This window comes from Babylonia areolata, chromosome 23, assembly GCF_041734735.1.
Source record: "Babylonia areolata isolate BAREFJ2019XMU chromosome 23, ASM4173473v1, whole genome shotgun sequence".
In the NCBI taxonomy this organism is placed as follows: Eukaryota; Metazoa; Mollusca; class Gastropoda; order Neogastropoda; family Buccinidae; genus Babylonia; species Babylonia areolata.
In genome coordinates, this window is record NC_134898.1 from 11,456,887 (window position 1) to 11,482,518 (window position 25,632).

General features: G+C 43.7%; 1 protein-coding gene across 1 annotated transcript in view; it reads left to right on the top strand.

The window, feature by feature from the left end:
* Positions 1–1,694: 1,694 nt before the first annotated feature.
* Positions 1,695–25,632, top strand: part of LOC143298066 (uncharacterized) — a 24,857-nt gene continuing 919 nt past the window's right edge. The window contains exons 1-9 of the mRNA XM_076610739.1: positions 1,695–2,408; positions 5,821–5,977; positions 12,075–12,274; positions 14,435–14,596; positions 14,978–15,065; positions 17,926–18,000; positions 19,418–19,542; positions 21,628–21,821; positions 24,464–24,641. Of these exons, the coding sequence (XP_076466854.1) occupies positions 1,870–2,408; positions 5,821–5,977; positions 12,075–12,274; positions 14,435–14,596; positions 14,978–15,065; positions 17,926–18,000; positions 19,418–19,542; positions 21,628–21,821; positions 24,464–24,641 (1,718 nt within the window). The 5' untranslated portion in view covers positions 1,695–1,869. The remainder of the gene's footprint in view (positions 2,409–5,820; positions 5,978–12,074; positions 12,275–14,434; positions 14,597–14,977; positions 15,066–17,925; positions 18,001–19,417; positions 19,543–21,627; positions 21,822–24,463; positions 24,642–25,632) is intronic.

Sequence of the window (25,632 nt, forward strand, 5' to 3'; positions counted from 1 at the left end):
ATTTCCACAACGGAGAAATACGTTATGATATATATATATATAAAAAAAAAAGTAACACAGTACAATATGGTTTTGATATATCTTTGAATTGTTCGTCTCTTGTGAAGAAGGTTTTCTGGACAGAGTTTCATCCTTGCTTCCGGTGTTGTGCGAATTGAAACATTACGCCACTTCAGGTTTCTTCTGAACACACACGAAAAAAAAATTAAAGAAAAGAAATCCAAAATGGCTTACATGTGCTGTTTCAGAAATTACTTACAACCACTGCCATATCTTGATGAGAAACACGATTGATTTCCATTGATTTGTCCTCAAGGGGAAAACGAAAGAAAGAAAGACGGAAAAAAAAACCCACGAAAGCTGAGATACATTTTATTTTGGATTATCCAGCTCCATGTATGACTGATGATATCCAGGTTCCTTTTTGGCTCGCATGTAACATCCAGAAAAATGTAATGTTGTCCGGAATTCAGCTATTAACTGGTCTGCCTGCTGAAGCTTGTTCAGTCAAGCTCTGTTATGGCATTACACAGATCTGTGATTCTTCTATTTTCTGTCATTATTGTGCATGAGTATCTGCTGCTGGTTTTGTCAAGGGCAATAGCCTTTATAGGAATAAATCATCCGAATCCGAATCTCTCTCCCTCTCTGTACTGTCGAGACACAATACACACGTTTTCTCTCTCTCTCTCTCTCTCTCTCTCTCTCTCTCTCTCTCTCCCTTCCCCACCTCTCTCTCTCCCTTCCCCACCTCTCTCTCCCTCTCGTTGAATATCACTCTTCGTGAACAGATGTAAAATAAAGAAACAAAAAAGGAAACACACACACACACACGCACACACACACACACACACACACACACACACACACACACACACACACACACACACACACACAAACCACATTACGGGCGCGACAGTCGAATGGCTTGAACATTGGACTTCAAAACCTAGGGTCCTGGGTTCGAATCTCATCTGCGTCTGTGGGATCAACATAATTATTATCATGTAGCCTACAGACCTGTTAATGCCTGAACCCCCTTCGTGCGTAAAACATAAACTTATATACGCACGTTAAAGATCATGTGATCCACTTAAGTGTTCCCTTGGGTCAACAAACACGATCATACCTAGCGTGCCATCCCAGACCCCGAAAATTAGAGTTTTCTGTTCAACTGCTGGGGTAAAACGGCCATGAACATAGAAGTGCACTTGTAGACAGAAGGTTGGATTTGTGGTCCAAAAACGGGATCTCACACACACACACACACACACACACACACACACACACACACAGATAGAGAGAACAATGATGATGAGCTATAATTTCGACTGCAATAGACAGTCCATAATTTGAATATCAGAAACTCAGGAGCGATCTTCCGTCAAGATTGGCAATCTAGGGGGCCAATTGGGAACACTTTACTGACATGGTGTTCTGTCCCCCAAAACGTTCGTGATGAGATAACTGACTTAATTGTGCGCTTGCTGCTCTCTCTCCCTCTCTCTACCCCTTTCTAAACGTGCCCCTTGGCATTCCGAAACTCCCACAGAAGGTATCATTAACCTGTAATGACAATAAATCATACTTACGCTCCACACGACACTTACCCCTAATTTATGCATGCGTAGGAATCGTTTCTTTCTTGTAAGCTCGCGTCTCTTCACACTGATGGCAGTTTGACTCCAGCAGCCAAACTCACCACGGCAACTGTTCTGAAGTTTCGTGTGTAACTCTCGCTATCTCTTTCCCTCCGTGAACAAACTTGAAAATTACTACATTTCATCCAGTGGCAATATCAACACAGCAGTTGGCGAAAACATTAAACTGTCTTTTAAATCGAATTCGCAACGACAACAAAACAACAACATGACTCCGCCAAAAAAGCCGGCCTTCACCTTGTTGAAACTGGTGGAGCTAGGCCTTCTCTTCTTCATCGCCTTCGCGGTTCTCCACACGGAAGCCACAGGCATCGAACACAAAGATACCAGCAGCAGCAACAGCGGCACCGCCACGGCAGCGAAGCAAAAACGGTCGGTGCGCAGAACCATTTTCCCAGGCCCCGTGACGCCCGACAGGGTCTGTGCAGCAGGTGCTCCGTCGGTCGGGTGGGATCCCCGGGAAGGTGCCAGACGTCGAGAACAGGTGGCCGCCATGTGGGGCCAGCTCCGAGCCAGGGTCACCGGGGACAGGAGCAAGCTGCTGCTGCAGTACGCCAAGAACCTGGTCCGCAACCGTGGTCACTTCTTCTCTCTGGCGCTGCAGATGCTTGGCGGCTGGAGGGAGTTCGACTCCCAGCCGGGGTTCTTGTACCACTATGTGTCGGCGGCGTCCGCGCTCTTCTCGGCCCCCCAGGCTCTGGCCAGTTACGGGCTGTTCTACGAGGCTGACCGGCATTATCCTAACTGGTAAGGGCTGTTTTACCATGCTGACATGCATCATCTTAACTGGTAAGGGTTGTTTTGCCATGCTGACATGCATTATCCTAACTGGTAAGGGCTGTTCTACGAGGCTGACCGGCATTATCCTAACTGGTAAGGGCTGTTTTACCATGCTGACATGCATCATCTTAACTGGTAAGGGCTGTTTTACCATGCTGACAGGCATTATCCTAACTGGTAAGGGCTGTTTTACCATGCTGACAGGCATTATCCTAACTGGTAAGGGCTGTTTTACCATGCTGACAGGCATTATCCTAACTGGTAAGGGTTGTTTTACCATGCTGACATGCATTATCCTAACTGGTATGGGCTGTTTTACCATGCTGACATGCATTATCCTAACTGGTATGGGCTGTTTTACCATGCTGACATGCATTATCCTAACTGGTAAGGGCTGTTTTACCATGCTGACATGCATTATCCTAACTGGTATGGGCTGTTTTACCATGCTGACATGCATTATCCTAACTGGTAAGGGCTGTTTTACCATGCTGACATGCATTATCCTAACTGGTAAGGGCTGTTTTACCATGCTGACATGCATTATCCTAACTGGTATGGGCTCTTCTACCATGCTGACAGCATTATCCTAACTGGTAAGGGCTGTTTTACCATGCTGACAGGCATTATCCTAACTGGTAAGGGCTGTTTTACCATGCTGACAGGCATTAACCTAACTGGTATGGGCTGTTTTACCATGCTGACATGCATTTATTCTAACTGGTAAGGGCTGTTTTACGTGACTGACAAGCATTATCCTAACTGGTATGGGCTCTTCTACCATGCTGACATGCATTATCCTAACTGGTAAGGGCTGTTTTACGATGCTGACAGCATTATCCTAACATAAACTGGTAATGGCTGTTTTACGATGCTGACAGCATTATCCTAACTGGTAAGGGCTGTTTTACGATGCTGACAGTTTCAGTAGCTCAAGGAGGCGTTCGGACAAATCCATATACGCTACACCACATCTGCTAAGCAGATGCCTGACCAGCAGCGTAACCCAACGCGCTTAGTCGGGCCTTGAGAAAAAAAGGTGAATAAATAATAGATAAGCGTACATAAGTAAGTAAATAAATAAATATATAAAAATTATGATATAAAAAGGTAGTAGTAATAATAATGATAACAATAATAATAATATAAAAATAAATAAATAAATAATGCTGACAGCATTATCCTAACTGGTAAGGGCTGTTTAACAATGCTGACAGGCATTATCCTAACTGGTAAGGGCTGTTTAACAATGCTGACAGGCATTATCCTAACTGGTAAGGGCTGTTTTACCATGCTGACAGCATTATCCTAACTGGTAAGGGCTGTTTTACCGTGCTGACAGCATTATCCTAACTGGTATGGGCTGTTTTACGATGCTGACAGCATTATCCTAACTGGTAAGGGTTGTTTTACGATGTTGACAGGCATTATCCTAACTGGTAAGGGCTGTTTTACCATGCTGACATGCATTATCCTGACTGTTAAGAGTTGGTTGCTTCGGTTTGGTTTGGTTTGGTTTCCTGTCGTTTATATATATATACGTATTTATGGGTGAGTGGTAGAGACTGACAGACAGAGAGAAAGAGAATCCTTGAGTTGTGTTCGCACGTGCGTTGGTGTGTGTGTGTGTGTGTGTGTGTGTGTGTGTGTGTGTGTGTGTGTGAGTCTGTCTGAAGTCACTGATCGAGAACAGATTTTTTTCATCAGTGATGCGGAGTACAGTTGACCTATGTAGCAGATGTGTGTGAGTGTGTGTGTGTGTGTGTGTGTGTGTGTGTGTGTGTGTGTGTGTGTGTGTGTGTGTGTGTGTGTGTGTGTGTGCGTGTGTGTGTGTGTGTGGTTCTCGTGCTCGGGAAAGAGAGACAGACAGACAAACAAACAGAGAGGGAGGGATGGCGAGTATGGCAGTTACTCGTGTCTGACTGTGGCCATCAGAACAGCAGGGGAGGCAACAGCTGCCCTGATTGTCCTGGCTAGATGTTGGTTGTGGTGGAGAGTGTCTTGCCCAAGTTACATCCCCACCCTCTCGGCCAAGAGGGTTTTAGGACAGTCGGGTTGTTCCCAAAGGCCATCTAGCCCCCAGAGCTGCACCACTAAGTGACAGCAGTGTAATCTTGGCTCCAAAATTTTAGAGCCATGGTCCTTCACAAAGAGACCTACCTGTAAATGAATTCCGGTGGCAGTGGTGGAGAAACCATTGATCATACAGCTGTCGTTTTGCTGTTGTCCCAACCATAAGCCTATATTATTTCGAGATGCTCCCCTCTGGTCGACGGTACAGAAGTATAAGGACGAAAACCAATCGCTTCGCCAATAGCTTTTTCCCGAAAGCAGTCAATGCCCTGTTTCTCGAACAAATCCAGTATGATAACTGGAATTGTGCAATCAACAACCATCTACCTGAATATCTAGTCATCAGGCCCATCCACATGTAATATGCGGCTTCTGTTCAAACGTGTGTGTGTGTGTGTGTGTGTGTGTGTGTGTGTGTGTGTGTGTGTGTGTGTGTGTGCGCGCGCGCGCGCGCATGTGTGTGTGTGTGTGCAGTGCGTGCATGTGTGATTATGCACAAGTTTTTATATTGATATGCACTTGTATGTATCCTAATTTCTACTGTATCTGTGTTTGTGTATGATTTTCGATTTATGTTCGTATCCTCCCCCAATATTCCTTGTGACCCCGGTACACTTGGTAATAAAGACATATTCTATTCTATTTTCTATTCTATCAGTCTCTGATATGAGCTGTCACAGGCTCGGGAGACAGAGATGCAAACACACGGAGAACAGAAGACCGACACAAAACAGACAATGAGACACAGAGATCTAGAGAACGTCGGTAGGTGGTCTACACCTGAATGGCAAGTTGTACAAATAAAGATGTCAAAGCACACACTCCAGAAACAAGTGTTAAAGTCAGGCTTTGAAAATAAACTTGGTAAACGCGATGGGGCACAATAGACCGAGTGGTTAAAGCGTTGGACTTTCAATCTGAGGGTCCCGGGTTCGAATCTCAGCAACAGCGCCTGGTGGGTAAAGGGTGGAGATTTTTCGAACTCCCAGGTCAACATATGTGCAGACCTGCTAGTGCCTGAACCCCCTTCGTGTGTATACGCCAGCAGAAGATCAAATACGCACGTTAAAGATCCTATAATCCATGTCAGCGTTCGGTGAGTTATGGAAACAAGAACATACCCAGCATGCACGCCCCCGAAAACGGGGTATGGGTGCCGACATAGCGGGGTAAAAACGGCCATACACGTAAAAGCCCACTCGTGTACATACGAGTGAACGTGGGAGTTGCAGCCCACGAACGAAGAAGAAGAAGAAGAAACTTGGTACACAGCTCACCACACAAATAACATCACCATTCATGACAGGTACACCCATGTGTGGTTTAACCAGACCATGAATCGCTTTGCACCGCGCGCGACGCGGCAGAATACGTCAGAGGTTCGTGTGGATGACGTAGGGGCTGACGACACCAGGGATTACACTGCACCCAATCCGGCTCCTGAACTCCCCGCGCAAACCACGGTTTGTGTCGCTAAGCTATTTGCTGGCTTTTGCTTCTTTGTTTTATTCATCTATCTATCTCTCTGTCCATTCCAGAGTTTGTGTCGCCAAGCAGTTTGCTGGCTTTTGCTTCTTTATTTTATTCATCTATCTATATATTCTGTCCATTCCAGAGTTTGTGTCGCCAAGCAGTTTGCTGGCTTTTGCTTCTTCTTTGTTTTATTCATCTATCTATCTATCTGTCCATCTCAGAGTTTGTGTCGCCAAGCAGTTTGCAGGCTTTTGCTTCTTTGTTTTATTCATCTATCTATATATTCTGTCCATTCCAGAGTTTGTGTCGCCAAGCAGTTTGCTGGCTTTTGCTTCTTCTTTGTTTTATTCATCTATCTATCTGTCTGTCCATCCCAGAGTTTGTGTCGCCAAGCAGTTTGCAGGCTTTTGCTTCTTTGTTTTATTCATCTATCTATCTATCTGTCCATCCCAGAGTTTGTGTCGCCAAGCAGTTTGCTGGCTTTTGCTTCTTCTTTGTTTTATTCATCTATCTATCTATCTGTCCATTCCAGAGTTTGTGTCGCCAAGCAGTTTGCTGGCTTTTGCTTCTTTGTTTTATTCATCTATCTATCTGTCCATTCCAGAGTTTGTGTCGCCAAACCATTGGCTTTTATTTCTTTGTTTCATTGATCGATCTGTATGTCCATTTGTTATCCGTCTGTTGATCGACGTGTCTGTCTATCTGTCAGTCAGTCTGTCTGTGTGTCTCTATGTTTATCCTATGTTTATCTCTCTGTCTATCTATATAGGATATATATGTCTGTTCATCTGTATATCTATTGATCTGTCATCGTATCCGTCTCTCTGTGTGTGCGATGATGAATATGATGATCATGACCATGTGCATAGGACCAGGATGCAGTCGCACTATGAATAACTTCTCATCACCGTCATTATCATTATCATCACCGCCATTATCATTATCATCACTATCATTATCATTATTATCACCATCATTATCATCACCGTCATTATCATTATCATCACCATCGTTATCATCGCCGTCATTTAAATTGATTATTTATTTATACATTCGTTTATTTTTCTGTATATACTCATCATTTAGTCAGTTCATCCTATCATTCATTCACTCATTCATTCATGTCGTGCGGGAAATGAAATAATTTCAATTTTCTCCCCTTACAAAAATTACGCATCTTCAGGCTTCATCTTGTTTTGTTTTTTTAACTTCTTCTTTTTTTTTCTTTTTTTAGGGGGGCGGGGGGGGGGGTGTAACCCATTTCTGTTCAATATGAATATGAACGCATGAATATGAGGCTATCTGTGCAGTTTTGGCATTTCTTCTTCTTCTTCTTCTTCTTCTGCTTCCCAATGCGGTGCACTTCGGCACAACAAAACAACAACAACAATAACAACAAGAACAAACTTGTACGTTTGTTGTCTCTCGTTCAGTCCTGCACCGTACTATCAGCTTCCTGGACAGTTTTTTTTGTGTGTGTGTCTCTTTGTTTGTTTTCAGTTTTACCCAAATTCAAACACTCCACTGTTGGACGCCGTTCTTTCTCTGTCTCTGGACGTTCGTTCGTTCTTTAGTTTAACTCTCTCCATACGAACGGCGAAAGAGACGACGTTAACAGCGTTTCACCCCAATTACCATCATCAAAATATTGCAAGCGGAACGCTCTTATACTGAAGAGGTGAATGTTGACAAAGAATACCACAATTCTGACGACGGAAGCTAAAGGTTGGGTCATTCAGACACCCACTGGACATCCGAGGGGGATTGTGTCGAGGAGAAGAGAGGACTGGCCGTACTGAGTGAGTTAACGTCTTTTCACTGTAAGTGATATTAGACGATGTCTCTGGACCTTGCATTTGGAATGAACTTCCTCTTTCGCTTCGTCAGGTCTCCGCACGCAGCTGTTTCAAGTATGGCGGTTTTAAAGCCAGCTCTTCCCAAAATAGCCTTCCTTCCCTGCCTCTTCCTTGTCTTTCAGTTTCTCCAGTTTTAGAGTTATGCATGCGTGTGAATGACTGGTGTGAAAGCGCTTAGATTTGTCTGTGCACAAGATTCAGTGCTATATAAATACTATTTATTATTTTCTTGTTTCGTTTTTTCCTTTTTGTGTGTGAGTGGGGGGAGGGGGAATACATCTGTATAGGCTTGAGGAAATGTGCAAGCATGTGGGTGGGTGGATGGATGGGTGCATCATATATTGTGTGTGCATGTGTGTGTGCGGGCAAAGCCAAATTTGTGTTATTCGACACAACGGAACGCAACGCAACGCCACCCTCAACGCAACGAGACACCCATACGATGTGACAAAAAAAGAAAAAGGAAAGAAACTAACCAACCAAACAGAAACACAAAAACACGTACAGGTCTACCCTACGCAGTTCAACGCTACGCAACACACCACAACACAACACAAGACAACACATCACAACACAGCACAACACATCACAACACAGCACAACACAACACATCACAACACATCACAACACAGCACAAGACAACACATCACAACACAACACAACACAACACAACACAAAACAGCACAACACAACACAACACAACACAGCACAGCACAGCACACCACAACAAACGCAACACAACACAGCACAACGCAGCGCAACACAACACAGCACAACGCAGCGCAACACAACACAGCACATAACAGCACCGCACAGCACAACACAGCACAGCACAGCACAACAAACACAGCCCATCACAACACAGCACAGCACAACACAGCAACAGCACCGCCCAACAAGCACAACACAACACACACAACACAAACAGCACACACAGCACAAAAGCAACACAGAACAGCACAACACAGCCCATCACAACACAGCACAGCACAACACAGCACAGCACAGCACAACAAACACAGCCCATCACAACACAGCACAGCACAACACAGCACAGCACAACACAGCACAGCACCGCACCGCACAACAAACACAACACAACATAAAGCAACACAGAACAGCACAACACAACGCAACCCTACATAACACAGTGCAAAGTGTTTTAACGCAATGCCACACCATAAAATACCGTCACACGATGCAATTCAGCTGTGTGCAGCGATTCGTCGCAACACGACTCAAAACAATTTTCAACAAAAAGGATAAATCGAATATGAAAATCACTGTAACTAGATGTAAAGTTGTTTTTTTTTTAATTTTGTTTTTTCTATGGCGCGATATACAGTACCAATGCTGCTCGAAGCGCCTTACATCATCTAGACAAAAAAGACTTTAAAACATCTGAACAGCTCTCTGTCAACGAAAAACATTACATATGCTCATATATAAAAATCACGAAGCACATTTCAAAATAAATATAATAAAAGTTATCAAGTAAATCAAACTTAGATTGAAATAAAATACATTTCATAACACACACACACACACACACACACACACACACTTTTCAATTAGATTTACAGCAACCAGCTTGTAAAGTATGTGATTTTTCACGTTATGTAAATAGATAGAAGAGTAAAATAAATAAAAATAATGAAAAATGAAACGAAATTTTTAAAAAGATGAAATAAATTCACAACAAAGAGGAAAATACAATGACAAAGAAAAACAAAACAAAAAGAAATAAAAATGTTTTTATAATACTATAATATGCAAAACCAGAATACGTAAATACAGTCGCGAAGCTAGCTTCTAACTCACTCAGTACGGCCAGTCCTCTCTTCTCCTCTACACAGACCCCTCGGATGTCCAGTGGGTGTCTGAATGACCCAACCTTTAGCTTCCGTCGTCAGAACTGTGGTATTCTTTGTCAACATTCACCTCTTCAGTATAACAGCCTTCCGCTTGTAATATTTTGATGATGGTAATTGGGGTGAAACGCTGTTAACGTCGTCTCTTTCGCCGTTCGTATGGAGAGAGCTAAACCAGCCATACCATGTAGTCATTCCCAGTAACATATAATGTCCTAATCACCAAATTGGGGTGAAAGCCTGGAATTTGTCTCCACGACGACCAAATCTTCCAAAATGACACCGCAACCCTCCCCTCCCCCCCCCCCCCCCGACCCCCCACACCCTCCTCCATCCCACCCCAACCCTAACCCCATCCCCTCACCCCTCACACATACCGCTCCACAGTATTACAGTACTGACACGTCTGAGATGTCCTCACGCTCCTGACATTTTTGCAACCAGTTTTAGTGGCTGTCATATCGCTAGTAATATTTCAGCCCTGTAAGTCACACACACACACACACACACACACACACACACACACACATACATACATATATATAGTCAGTCGTGTCCGACTATGACCATCAGAAAAGCAGAGGAGGCAACTGCTGTTCCGACTATTTGGGCTAGGATTTGATTATAGTGGAGAGTGTCTTGTCCAAGTACATCCCCACTCTCTCGGCCAAGAGGGTTTTTAGGACAGTCGGCGTTGAGATGGTTCCCAAAGGCCAACCGGCCCACAAGGCTGCAGCACTAAGAGCCAGTGCAATTTTGCCTCCTAGTTTGAGAGTCATAGTCCTTCACAAAAGACTAAGCTGTAAATGGTTTCCCATTGACTGGAGAAACCGTTGATAATACAGCTCTCACTTTGCTGTTGGCCCAAATGTAAACTTATGTCAATCTGTGATATGAGCCAAGTGTTGGGCCTATATAGTTGGGAGTTAAAAACAAAAGTCAAATCATGTCGCTAATAACTGCACCGGGGATGAACGCAGCAAGATCCATATCAGGACTTATCACCCGTCAGTTTGTTTTTAAACAATTTGAAGAGAACAGAAAATAATATCAAACATTCAGACAGCGTTTACAACAACAACAACAACAACAACAACAAAACACACATTAAAACAATGAACCCAACCCACATTTCCGCTAAGTCTATGTACGTTTATTTGTATTTGATTGTGCTTTCATATCTGTGAAACTGCATGTTTGTTGCATATCTGTTATGCATGTGTGTGTGTGTGTGTGTGTGTGTGTGTGTGTGTGTGTGTGTGTGTGTGTGCTTTACATTTATTTGTTTATTTATCATCATTGTTGTCTTTTTTTCCCCCTTAGTGTTGACTTCATCAAGATTTTGCGCCTTATAAATATTATTATTAGTAGTAGTAGTAGTATTTTTATGTATTTATCTATTTTTATTTTATTTTATTTTATTTTTTATTTGTTTTTGTTGTTCTATTTTATTTTATTTTAATTTTTTTTATAATCTTTATGTTTGGGTTACACTGTTGGTCAGGCATCTGCTTGGCAGATGTGGTGTAGCGTATATGGATTTGACCGAACGCAATGACGCCTCCTTGAGCGACTGATACTGATACTGACACTATGAAAAAACACACAAAAAAACAAATAAAACAACAACTGAAATCAAGCTTATCAATGCAAAGGAGGAGCAGAGTTTAAACAGGTATAGGTCATCTGCTCTCCGATGTCAAACCCGTGAGTTTCTAGGCGCAGGTCCGATTCGCCTGGTCCAGTTCTGTGCCTTCTCTGTGATTGCATCGCCATCCCTCTGGTCCTCTTGAGAATTTGACTCTGTGCTGTTTGACTCGCTTATCCTCTCTGTCTCTCTGTCTGTCTGTCTGTCTGTCTGTCTCTCTCTCTGAGTCTGTCTGCCTGTCTGTCGCTCTCTCTGTTAATAATAATAATAATAATAATTGACATTTGTTGAACGGTTTCCTCCCTTAATTAAAGAGAGCTCAAAGCGCTTTACAATAAACATTAAACACACACACACACACGTGCGCGCGCAATCACTCACAAAAGAAAGAAGAAGAAGAAGGAAAAAAAAAAAAAAAAGATTTAGCGCACAATAACATAAAACAGATTCAGAGACTACGTGTATTACATAATTACACACACACACACACACACACACACACACACACACACACACACACACACACCAGGTGTTACTCCTCTATGTCTGTATCTCTCACACACACACACACACACACACACACACACACACACACACACACACACACACATGCTCGTGCACATATATACGACTGTTCATGTCGATTATGGTGAAGCTTTGACACCTTTTCGGAGCTGAAGCTCAAGTTGCTCTTCCCCCCCACCGTGTCCAGGTCTACAGATTCCAGCGTAAGAACCAGCGTGGTGAGGTGAGGGAGATGACCTTTGAAGGCCCCCGCCACCTCACCGGGTTGACGGTCAGCGACGTGTACTATGACTGTGCGCACGGCCACGGGTGGCTGCTGACGCTGGCCTCCCCAGTGGTGGATATCCTGCCCCGCTACACGTTCTACACCTACCTGCAGAAGCCCAGGTAAACAGACTGCATGCACACCTGTCTGACGATGTCCAGGTATTCCCGCTACAAGTTTCAAGTTTTGATTATCCTTCCACTCCCATTGGAGCATGGAGGATTACTGCAAAATAATCTTTTCATGCCCAGAACAAACATTTCCAAATACACAACAATGTCACATAAAAGCTGAGAAAACACAAATGTCTTTTAACTCCAAAAAGTGTAGCTTGGCAACATTAGCAAATCTAATCATCTTACTTTCAGCTAAAATGACTTTTTTGTCTCCTTTGAGCATATCACAGAAATTAAAAACCGATTTTGGAGACAAATATTTTTAGGAACATATCTGTTTCGTAACTAATCATAATTGGGACATTCCATTACAAAATGAAACTCATCCCCAATCACAGACATGTTACAAACCTTACAAAGCCGCAAAACTCGTTTATGGAGAAACTGGTATTTATCCAATTTGTGTGTTAGTGAAAATGAGATTAGTTCGATTTTGAACTTAGTTATATCAAACACAGAAAAATATTCTGGGAAAATATATTTGATGTTACTTGACTTATATCGAAATGGTATTTATTCTTCAAAATGGATGAGTTGTATCAGACAAATTTTAATAGAAACAGAGTATGACTGTGTTTGGGATGCTCAATTCTTCTTAGAGAGGGAATCTTTCTGCAAGAATATCAACATTGCTTTGAGAGATAGTTTTCAAAATCTATGGAGACATGCTCTAGAGGCGAGTAGTAAATGTTTGTTTTATCGAAATTTCAAAAGTGGATTTGGTGGAGAAAAATATATAAGTCAACTGCCTGATAATTACGTTATCAGCTTCTTCAACTAGAATGTCCAGGTAACAGACCATTTGTGTCTGTCGGCAATATCCACATTTTTTCCCCTTCAAGACGGAATGAGCAGTGTTCACAACAGGGACGGTCACTCCGCCAGTCACACAGAGGAGCGGAGGGGAAGAAATATGGATATCGTCAATCTGTCTGAGAAAGCACTCTTGGTAAGAGACTGCTTACACCTTTCTGAAAATGCACTGGTAACATAAAAGATGTACTGCTTTCACCTTCTTGAAGAAGCCCGGGGTTGCAAAGACAGTCTTCCTACACAGACAAAGATGAACTGCTTACACCTTGAAGAAGCCCGGGGTTGCAAAGACAGTCTTCCTACACAAACAAAGATGAACTGCTTACACCTTGAAGAAGCCGGAGTTACAAAGACAGTCTTCCTACACAAACAAAGATGAACTGCTTACACCTTGAAGAAGCCCGGGGTTGCAAAGACAGTCTTCCTACACAAACAAAGATGAACTGCTTACACCTTGAAGAAGCCCGGGGTTGCAAAGACAGTCTGCCCACACAGACAAAGATGAACTGCTTACACCTTCTTGAAGAAGCTGGAGTTTCAAAGACAGTCTGCCCACACAGACAAAGATGAACTGCTTACACCTTCTTGAAGAAGCTGGAGTTTCAAAGACAGTCTGCCCACACAGACAAAGATGAACTGCTTACACCTTCTTGAAGAAGCCGAAGTTACAAAGACAGTCTTCCCACACAAACAAAGATGAACTGCTTACACCTTCTTGAAGAAGGCGGCGTTACAAAGACAGTCTGCCCACACAGACAAAGATTCGGGGACTGTACAAACAGCGAAAGGACGAGGATCAGAAGTCCAACGACTAACCGACCCACTGTGTCTCGGGCTTGGTATACAAAGGCGAATGCCTAATCTTTACATAAACCTAACGCGCTGGACAGGCCTTGGAAGCCTATCTTCGCTTTGTGTAAAACATAAGCTTAATGTGTATATATATATATATATATATATATATATATATAGAGAGAGAGAGAGAGAGAGAGAGATGTATATGTATATGCATGTATGTATGTATGTATGAATGTATATAAAGTCGAAATAAACAAATTATAAAATACGAGAAAACGTAGTAAAGTGAAAAACACATAGAAGGAGAAGTGCAGTCACAATGTATTGAGCGCAATCGAAAAATAAAACCAAACAAAAACAATTATGCGTGTTTTAGTGGATAATTGAAGTTTGTATCTTCTAGCGTAGGGTGTTTTTTTCGGGTTTTTTTTCGTTTCTTTTTTTTTTTTTTTTTTTTTTTTTTTTTTTGTATGTATTTATTTTGTTTCTCTAAAGGAACGTGGCACTGGCAACAGCGGACCTGAATGTGGCGCAGATGATGTCCGGACTGCCAGAAGAGGAGGACGGCTTCCACAACATGTTGGTGCCCATGCTGTCCTGCCCTGCGCCTGTCCCTCCCTCACCCGGCTCGGGAACTCTCCGCCGCGCCTTCTTCAGGTGGGGGCCTTTCTCTCTCTCTCTGTCCGTCTCTACTCTGCTGCTTTATAGTTATAGTTGCTGCAAAATCGGCCATCACTGACTGAATGCGGGTGAGACACCGGCCACTACTGCCGTCAGTCAATTACACAACGAGATCATTGATATTGTATTATGATCTTGAAGTCTTTTTTTCTGTGTGTGTGTGTGTGTGTGTGTGTGTGTGTGTGTGTGTGTAAGTATTTTCTCTGTGTGTGTGTGTGTGTGTGTGTGTGTGTGTGTGTGTACGTGTGTGTGTGTGTGTGTGTGTGTGTGTGTGTGTGTGTGTGTGTGTGTGTGTGTGTGTGTTCGCGTAGCCGCGCGTGTGTCCGATATCCGTCAGACACGATTCTTCTTTCCCAGATCACTGAACCCGCAGACAAGACTGGCCTTGCGTCTGGCGCACCAACTGAGCGCGTTCCTGCAAAATCTGGACAGCGTCACTACAGAGGTGAGTCAGCTGGCGTCAAATCAAATCAAATCAAATCAAATGAAATCAAATCAAGATGCTTTCACATCTTCCAGCCAGCCGCTATTCCAAGACAGACCAGAGGAAGAAAGCCCACAATAATGCTAAATTTTGGATTTAAAAAGAAAAGAAAAAAGAAAAAAAAGGTGGCATAATTCTAAATTTAGTACGGCGTGTGTGTGTGTGTGTGTGTGTGTGTGTGTGTGTGTGTGTGTGTCCTAATCAAAGTCGTACAGAGCCTCTATGAGAATGCAACAAGTGCAGTGTTTCACAACAACAACATAGGTGATTGGTTTCGGACGACGGTTGGTGTGCGCCAGGGCTGCCTGCTCTCCCCTACTCTCTTTAATCTATTTCTTGAGAGAATCATGGAAGAAGCACTAGAAGAACATGAAGGAACAGTGAGCATTGGAGGGCGAACAATCACAAACTTGCGCTTCGCTGATGATATTGACGGATTAGCTGGTCACGAGCAAGAGCTAACAGACTTAGTGAACCGCTTAGAAGAAAAATCAACAAAATTTGGTATGGAAATCAGCGGGGAAAAAACAAACGTGATGACAAACAGCAACTTCACATCAGAAATCAAAATCAAAGACCAGAAACTTGAAAATGTTCACAGATTCAAATATTTGGGATCTATCGTGACAGACGAGGGATCAAAACCAGAAATACTGTCAAGAATTGCCCAGACCACAGCCGCAATGACCAAGCTCAAACCCATCTGGAGAAACAGAAAAATCGCCATCAGTTCCAAAATCAGACTGATGCGCTCTCTGGTCATGTCAATCTTCTTATATGCATGTGAATCATGGACCCTCACAGCGGACTTAGAGAGAAGAATAAGAGCTGTAGAAATGAGGTGCTTCCGAAGACTCTTAGGCATCTCATACAAAGACCACATCACGAATGAAGAAGTCAAGAGACGCATCCGCAATGAAATCGGGCCCTATACTGACCTTCAAACACTCGCCAGACAACGAAAACTGAAGTGGTTTGGTCATGTCACACGCTCCTCTGGTCTTGTTAAAACAATCTTACAAGGCACAGTGAGGGGAGGAAGAAGAAGAGGCAGATAAAGGAAGAGATGGGAGGACAACATTCGAGAGTGGACAGGCATGGAGCTGAGAGACACCCTGAGAGCGGCCGAGAGACGCGAGGACTGGAGAAGAAAGGTGGTTGACAAAGCTTCGAAGGCGCCCCAAAGGATTCGGAATCCGAGGGATCGGTGACGGTGTGACGACGGTGTCTGTCTGTGTGCCTGTGTGTCTGTCTGTGTGTCTGTCTGTCTCTGTGTGTGTTTTCGTGCAAGCGTATGTATATGACGGAAATAACGGCTTTTTCTTGGTTGACGAGGGAGATGGAATGACGAATCATGCAACTTGGGATACTAGTATTCCTGACATGATACATAATGCGGATACTGTTACTGACTCGGTCGATTAATGACGGGATAAACAACGTGAGTACTAGCGTTACACGGGAGCGGTCAGTGACGTTGATGTAGTACAGCCTGGATACCAGGCCTACAGTTTACGAGGTAGCTATACGGAGATATGTGGTAGTGATGGCCTAGAGGTAACGCGTCCGCTTATGAAGCGAGAGAACCTAAGCGCGCTAGTTCGAATCACGGCCCAGCCGCCGATATTTTCTCCCCCTCCGCTAGACCTTGAGTGGTGGTCTGGACGCTAGTCATTCGGATGAGACGATAAACCGAGGTCCCGTGTGCAGCATGCACTTAGCGCACGTAAAAGAACCCACGGCAACAAAAGGGTTGTTCCTGGCAAAATTCTGTAGAAAAATCCACTTCGATAGGAAAAACAAATAAAAACTGCACGCAGGAAAAAATACAAAAAAAAGAGTGGTGTTGTAGTGTAGCGACGGGCTCTCCCTGGGGAGAGCAGCCCGAATTTCACACAGATAAATCTGTTGTGATAAAAAGAAATACAAATACAAATTACATTGGTGACGCAGTGAGGAATCTCGATTCTATTGTGAATAAGGAGTCAGTGACGATATTAGGCGGCGGATATTTGTATTTGTATTTCTTTTTATCACAACAGATTTCTCTGTGTGAAATTCGGGCTGCTCTCCGCAGGGAGAGCGCGTCGCTACACTACAGCGCCACCCTTTTTTTTTTGTATTTTTTCCTGCGAGCAGTTTTATTTCTTTTTCCTATCGAAGTAGATTTTTTCTACAGAATTTTGCCAGGAACAACCCTTTTGTTGCCATGGGTTCTTTTAAGTGCATGCTGCACACGGGACCTCGGTTTATCGTCTCATCCGAATGACTAGCGTCCAGACCACCACTCAAGGTCTAGTGGAGGGGGAGAAAATATCGGCGGCTGAGCCGTGATTCGAACCAGCGCGCTCAGATTCTCTCGCTTTCTAGGCGGACGCGTTACCTCCAGGCCATCACTCCTCATATCATTGTTAATTAATGAGGCAGGCTAGTGACGTAATAAAGAACGCGATTAGTATAATCATTATTAACGATATCGTCACATGACGTAATATGGAACACTGATACTATTGTGAACGGGCTAGGTTAGTAACGCAACAAAGAATGTGGACACTGTTATTAGTTATTTGAGTCAATGACGTAACATGGAATGCAGAATAATTATTCTGTACACTGCCTCATTTTATGGTCATCAGTCATAGTCTTTCTTTTTGAAGCGTTGAACGAAGTAAAATTTAAGAAATGAAATTGAAATATACAGTTCCAGATGAAAAACCAAGCAAACTAGACATACGCATGTGTGTGTGTGTGTGTGTGTGTGTGTGTGTGTGTGTGTGTGTGTGTGTGTGTGTGTGTGTGTGTGTGTGTCCATTGCCATCAGCTGAACTATGCAGAGAACGGAATAACCTACGCGCCATACCAACCGGTTCCAGATACTCCTTCTGCCCGTATCAAAGTAAGTACCTAGCTTTGGTCCACAACGTGTACGTGATATTTATTCATTCACACACACACACACACACACACACACACACACACACACACACACACATATATATATATATATATATATATATATATATATATATATATATATATATATATTCAGAAACACCTCCAAGAGTCTCCTCGCTTCTTTGTGTGTGTGTGTGTGTGTGTGTGTGTGTGTGTGTGTGTGTGTGTGTGTCTGTGTGTGTGTGTATGTCTGTCTGTATGTCTGTGTCTGTCTGTGTGTAGGTCTGTGTCTGTCTGTCTCTGTGTGTGTTTTCGTACAAGCGTATGTGTATGTATGTGTGCGTGTGAGTGTGTGTGTGAATGGTTGTTTGTTTGTGTGTGTGTGTGTGTGTGCGCGCGCGCGCGTGTGTGTGTGTGTATGTGCGCGCGCGCGTGTACGTTTGTTTGTGTGTCTGCGTGTGCGTATGTGTGCGCGCGTGCGTGTGTGTGTTTATGTGTGGGTTCAAGCGTGTGTGCGTATATTCGTCCTGTAACGTGCTGCTGGTAATGATGATAAAGATGATGACTATGACGTTTACCAGGAGGTTTACCAACACGGAGGGCATTTTGACGACGATGGCTAACTGACGACAGGGATAACTTGATCAAACAAGAGTAATAAACATATGTTCTCAAATAAAAGCATTTCACATATTCGCTTTTAAAAACATTGCAATTAATTAAAATTAATTGCAATTAATTAATTAACTGACGATGGCCGTAATGGTGGTGGCCACCATGCTGGTGATCAAAACGACGGGCGCAATAGCCGAGTGGTTAGAACGTTGGACTTTCAATCTGAGGGTCCCGGGTTCGAATCTCGGTAACAGGCGCCTGGTGGGTAAAGGGTGGAGATTTTTCCGATCTCCCAGGTCAACATATGTGCAGACCTGCTAGTGCCTGAAACCCCCTTTGTGTGTATACACACGCAGAAGATCAAATACGCACGTTAAAGATCCTGTCATCCATGTCAGCGTTCGGTTGGTCATGGAAACAAGAACATACCCAGCATGCACACACCCCGAAAGCGGAGTATGGTTGCCTTCGTGGCGGGGTAAAAACGGTCATACACGTAAAAGCCCACTCGTGTGCATACGAGTGAACGTGGGAGTTGCAGCCCACGAACGAAGAAGGTGATCGAAACAGTAATACTGACGAGGCTGATGCGTGTGCTTGGTGATGGCAGTTGCGATGACGGTGGTATCGAGATGACGACGATAATGCTAACGATGATAACAATGACGTAGATGATGATGATGACGACATGATGACGATGATGAAGGCGCTGCATGACGACGACAACGAGGACGACGACGACAATGACTGTGATGATGATGATGATGAAGAAGAAGATGACGACGACGATGATGATGATGTAGGCAGACCGGCCGATGAACGACACTCTGCTGGAAGCCGAGGTGCTGTCCACCCTGTTGACTGACCCGCGGATCATGGCCTCTGGGGTCTTCTTTGAGGTGGAGCGAGTCACCGGCGCTGACGGCTCGTGAGTCTCTCCACTTTTTTTTTTTTTAATTTCTTTTCATCACAGTAGATTTCTCTGTGTGAAATTCGGGCTGCTCTCCCCAGGAAGAGCGCGTCGCTATACTGACAGCGCCACACATTTTTTTTTTTTTTTTTTTTTGTATTTTTTCCTGCGTGCAGTTTTATTTGTTTTTCCTATCGAAGTGGATTTTTTTTTTCTACAGAATTTTGCCAGGAACAACCCTTTTGTTGCTGTGGGTTCTTTTACGTGCGCTAAGTGCATGCTGCACACGGGACCTCTATTTATCGTCTCATCCGAATGACTAGCGTCCAGACCACCACTCAAGGTCTAGTGGAGGGGGAGAAAATAAAGGCGGCTGAGCCGTGATTCGAACCAGCTCGCTTAGATTCTCTCGCTTCCTATGCGGGTGCCTTACCTCTTGGCCATCACTCCATTTGAAGCCAGTGTTACGCTACTCGGTTGTTTTTTTTACGAAGAAATTGGGTAATAATATCCACATTTCTTCCCTTGTACTTGTCCATTTATAAGACAGAGAAGAAAAAAACCTTGTAAATTGATTGATAATATAGTGATAATTATATGCTCTATATTTCTTCCCCTCCACTCTTTGACTGGCCTTTTTTTTTTACATCTCTTGACAGGGGGAAGTAATGCAGAGTACATAATCATTACAATGTTATCTAAACAAATCTACGATGTTACCGTCTTTGGAATGAAACTGAATGGAAAGAACACAGGGGGAAGAAATGTGGATATTGCCCAAAAAATTGCACGATTTCTTCAGGGACAAATCTGCGATTTGTTCTTCTTTTATCTTCCTACTTTTTTTTGGGGGGGGAGGGGGGGGGGACGTTAGGGGAGTGGTGGTGGGGAGGGGGCGAAGCTGGTGGTGCGTGTACACGGGAGGAGGAGGACCACACAACACACGTGTTCTCTGAGAAGAAACGTAGCGCCGACAGACAGGGGCTTGTGAGTTAATCAAGTCTCCACTTTAACCGTTTCACCGCCAGTCAATTTAGAGTGCAAAATATGGTGTCTAAGATTAGCTGGGAATTCCCCCCCTACAATATGTAGAAAATGTGGCCTATCCTACCACCGTACATAAAGAGCAGTAGGTTCATGGATAACAGACCCATGATGTGGTCACCCTTCAGTGACATGGGTCCTCTACCTAGCTGCTGCATAAATGCGAGTTTGGCAGTGAAAGGGTTAAAGTCATTGTCCACTGTTCACTTCGTTTGCATTAAAAAAAAAAAAATAATAACAATAATAATTTTAGAAAAATCACGGGAGTTTCCAGGAGCATAGCTGCTGTGATTTCCTCTTTATGAGATAATGACGTTAATTATTTTTGTCTTATCGAGCATACATATATATATATGAAAAAAAGTATATATATATATATGTGTGTGTGTGTGTGTGTGTGTGTGTGTGTGTGTTCGTTCTTTAGTTTAGCGTCTTTTCACTATTAGTGATATTAGAAGATCTTATATGTGTGTGCATATGTGTGTGTGTGTGTGTGTGTGTGTGTGTGTGTGTGTGTGTGTGTGTGTGTGTGTCTACAGAGAGAGAGAGAGAGAGAGAGAGAGAGAGAGAGAGAGAGAATACGATTACGTTTATGATTACGAACACGAATGGTTTATTTAGCAAAGGCCTTTGCATCTTGTGTAGAGGTGTGTTCAGACATCTTCAATCTTAGAGACAAAGAGGGAGAGAGACAGAGAGATACAGGGACACAGAGAGATGTGTGTGTCTCAAAGACACAGAGAGAGAGATGTGTGCGTGTCTGTGTCTGTGTACAAATTCCTGTATTACTATGTTTCTGCTGGTAAATTATTTTCAATTTATGTTTGTGATCTCTATGTACAACCTCCACCTTCACTCCAAATATTTCCTTGTGACCCCTATACATTTAGTAATAGACTTATTCTAGTATATCTTACCCTATCCTATTATAATCATCATAACATAGTCTGGTCTAGTCTAGTCTATTACGCTACCTTACCCTTACATTACCTTTTCTTACCTTACCTAACCTTGTCTTCCCCATGTGTCGGGCAATCACCCACCCACCCCCACCACCAGGGTGTCCTCCACCCCAAGCAAGGCCTTCCAGGCTTGGAGGGGTCCCAGTGGCCCGGTGGTCGAAGACCTCTCCCAGTCCAGCGATCCGAACCCTTTGCTGAGGAGGAAGACGCGGATGGAGTGGGTGAACGCTTCTGTGGACCAGAGACTCCGCACCTACACTTTCCATGCTGGTATCCGCTCCAACAAGACTGGTGAGTGTGAGTGGTGGTGGTGGGCGGGGGGGAGGGTTAGGGGGATGGGTGGATAGGGGGTGGAGGGGTGGGGGAAGTAGGGAGAGTTCGGGTGTGATTGCGTGTGTGTGTATTTGTATTTTTTTTTTTATCACAACAGATTTCTCTGTGTGAAATTCGGGCTGCTCTCCCCACGGAGAGCGCGTCGCTACACTACAGCGCCACCCAATTTTTTTGTATTTTTTCCAGCGTGCACTTTTATTTGTTTTTCCTATCGAAGTGGATTTTTCTACAGAATTTTGCCAGGAACAACCCTTTTGTTGCCGTGGGTTCTTTTACGTGCGCTAAGTGCATGCTGCACACGGGACCTCGGTTTATCGTCTCATCCGAATGACTAGCGTCCAGACCACCACTCAAGGTCTAGTGGAGGGGGAGAAAATATCGGCGGCTGAGCCGTGATTCTAGCCAGCGCGCTCAGATTCTCTCGCTTCCTAGGCGGACGCGTTACTTCTAGGCCATCACTCCACGTATGTGTGTGTGTGTGTGTGTGTGTGTGTGTGTGTGTGTGTGTGTGTGTGTGTGTGTGTGTGTGTGTGTGTGTGTGTAATTGTATGCAATGTCATTACGGAACCAACAACCAGAAAATGTGCGTCATTTTGTCTCGCTGAAATCTTGAAAGTCTGCTCTGAGAAAAACACCATCTTTTCCAACAGCAGTAACAATAGGGTTTTTTGTTGTTGTTGTTGTTGTTGTTGATGTTCTTCTTCTTCTTCTTCTTCTTTTTCCGAGGGTGGAGGGGAGTATTGATGGGGAGTGAGGAACGATTGTATGTTGCTTTGAGCAGAATTGCTGGAGAAACGCGCTATATAAATGTACATTATCATTATTATTATTATCATTATTATTAGTGTGTGTGATTGTGTGTGTGTGTGTGTGTGTGTGTGTGTGTGTGTGTGTGTGTGTGTGTGTGTGTGTGTGTTTTGTGTGTGTGTGTACGTGTGTTCTGATCCAATTCTTTTATTCTGCCCTATTCTATGGCATTCCATTCTACTCGTAAATGCCAGTCTACTTACAATTCCATTGATGATGATGATTATGATATGAGTGAATGCCAGTCTACTTACAATTCCATTGATGACGATGATGATGATGATGGTTGTTCGTTCGTTCTTTAGTTTAACGTCTTTTCATTGTAAGTGATGAGGAGGAGGAGGAGGAGGAGGATGATGACGATGATGATGATGATGATGATGATGATATGAGTACTTTCTGTTTTTATTCCATGCCATTCCACCCCTTCCTTGTTCTGCCATCACCTCCCACCCCCCACTGTCCAACAGGCGGGGATCTGTCAGTGAATACCAGCCTATTTACAATTCCATTGATGATGATGATGATGATATGAGTGAATGCCAGTCTACTTACAATTCCATTGATGATGATGATGATGATGATGATAGTTGTTCGTTCGTTCTTTAGTTTAGCGTCTCTTCATTGTAAGTGATGATGATGATGATGATGATGATGATGATATGAGTAAATGTCAGTCTATTTACAATTCCATTGATGATGATGATGATGATGATGATGATGATATAAGTGAATGCCAGTCTACTTACAATTTCATTGATGATGATGATGATGATAGTTGCTCGTTCTTTAGTTTAACGTCTCTTCATTGTAAGTGATGATGATGATGATAACATAAGTAAATGCCAGTCTATTTACAATTCCATTGATGATGATGATGATGATGATGATGATATAAGTGAATGCCAGTCTACTTACAATTCCATTGATGATGATGGTGGTGGTGGTGGTGGTGGTGGTTCGTTCGTTCTTTAGTTTAACGTCTTTTCATTGTAAGTGATGACGACGACGACGACGATGATGATGATGATTCGAGTACTTTCTGTTTTTATGCCATTCCATGCCATTCCACCCCTTCCTTGTTCTGGCATCACCTCCCACCCCCCACTGTCCAACAGGCGGGGATCTGTCAGTGAATACCAGCCTATTTACAATTCCATTGATGATGATGATGATGATGATGATGATGATGATATGAGTGATTGCCAGTCTACTTACAATTCCATTGATGATGATGATGATGATGATGATGATAGTTGCTCGTTCTTTAGTTTAACGTCTCTTCATTGTAAGTGATGATGATGATGATGATGATGATGATATGAGTAAATGTCAGTCTATTTACAATTCCATTGATGATGATGATGATGATGATATAAGTGAATGCCAGTCTACTTACAATTTCATTGATGATGATGATGATGATGATAGTTGCTCGTTCTTTAGTTTAACGTCTCTTCATTGTAAATGATGATGATGATGATAACATAAGTAAATGCCAGTCTATTTACAATTCCATTGATGATGATGATGATGATGATGATGATATAAGTGAATGCCAGTCTACTTACAATTCCATTGATGATGATGATGGTGGTGGTGGTGGTGGTGGTTCGTTCGTTCTTTAGTTTAACGTCTTTTCATTGTAAGTGATGACGACGACGACGACGATGATGATGATGATGATGATGATTCGAGTACTTTCTGTTTTTATGCCATTCCATTCCATTCCGCCCCTTCCTTGTTCTGGCATCATCTCCCACTCCCACCCCCCACTCCCCACTGCCCAACAGGCGGAGGTCTGTCAGACTTTGCCCTGGACCCGCTGAGCTACTGGGCGGTTCCCTTGGCAGAAGGGTACTGGACCTCACCCCACTACAAGTGTGACGGCTTCGTGCAACAGTGGGCAGTCACCTACGCCACCCCCTTCTTCGGGCCTTCGGTGGCGGGGCCCGGAAACCTGATCTTACGGTAAGTACTGTACTGAACAACTGAAATGTTTACGGGTCATTAGCTGTACAGCTCTAGTGACATAGTAGGTACTATACAGAACAAAATGCTTCTTCTTCTTCTTCTTCTTCTTCGTTCGTGGGCTGCAACCCCCATGTTCACTCGTGGCTTTTACGTGTATGACCGTTTTTACTCCGCCATGTAGGCAGCTATACTCCGCTTTCGGGGGTGTGCATGCTGGGTATGTTCTTGTTTCCATAACCCACCGAACGCTGACATGGATTACAGGACCTTTAACGTGCGTATTTGATCTTCTGCTTGCATATACACACGAAGGGGGTTTTGGCACTAGCAGGTCTGCAAATGTGTTGACCTGGGAGGTCGTAAAAATCTCCACCCTTTACCCACCAGGCGCCGTCACCGTGGTTCGAACCCGGGACCCTCAGTCTCATCGCTGGAGACTCGTCTTTTTGAGACCTATCTATAGGTACTCTCGGCTTCCTTTTCTCCGGCGCCGCCAGTGTCGGCTCACAATGGAAATCTGTGGGGTGGGGGTGGGAGGGAGTGGCGGGGTGGGGGTGGGGGGAGGGTTTTTTTGAGAGGGGGGGGGGGTGGTCATGGGTGTTTTGTGTTGCATGTAAAGCACCCTGAGATCTTAGTGAGAAAGGGAGCTGTATAGATGTACATTATTATTATTATTATTAAAACACCTAAAATGGAACAGAAAGGGAAAAAAAAACAGAATTGAAACAACATTAACTCATAAGAGATTTGCGACACTTTGGTACTTTGCATTAGCTTCAAGTACATGTGACAGGGGAGGGGGGGGGGGGGGTAAGTAGAGGGAGGGAGATTAGTTCAGTTCAGTTCAGTTCAGTTACTCAAGGAGGCGTCACTGCGTTCGGACAAGTCCATATACGCTATGGGAGAAGGGAGATTGAAGAAGGGTGAGATGGGGGAGGGAGAGTGGGGTGTGTGTGTGAGTGAGTGTTCTTATGCAATGTTTGATTAC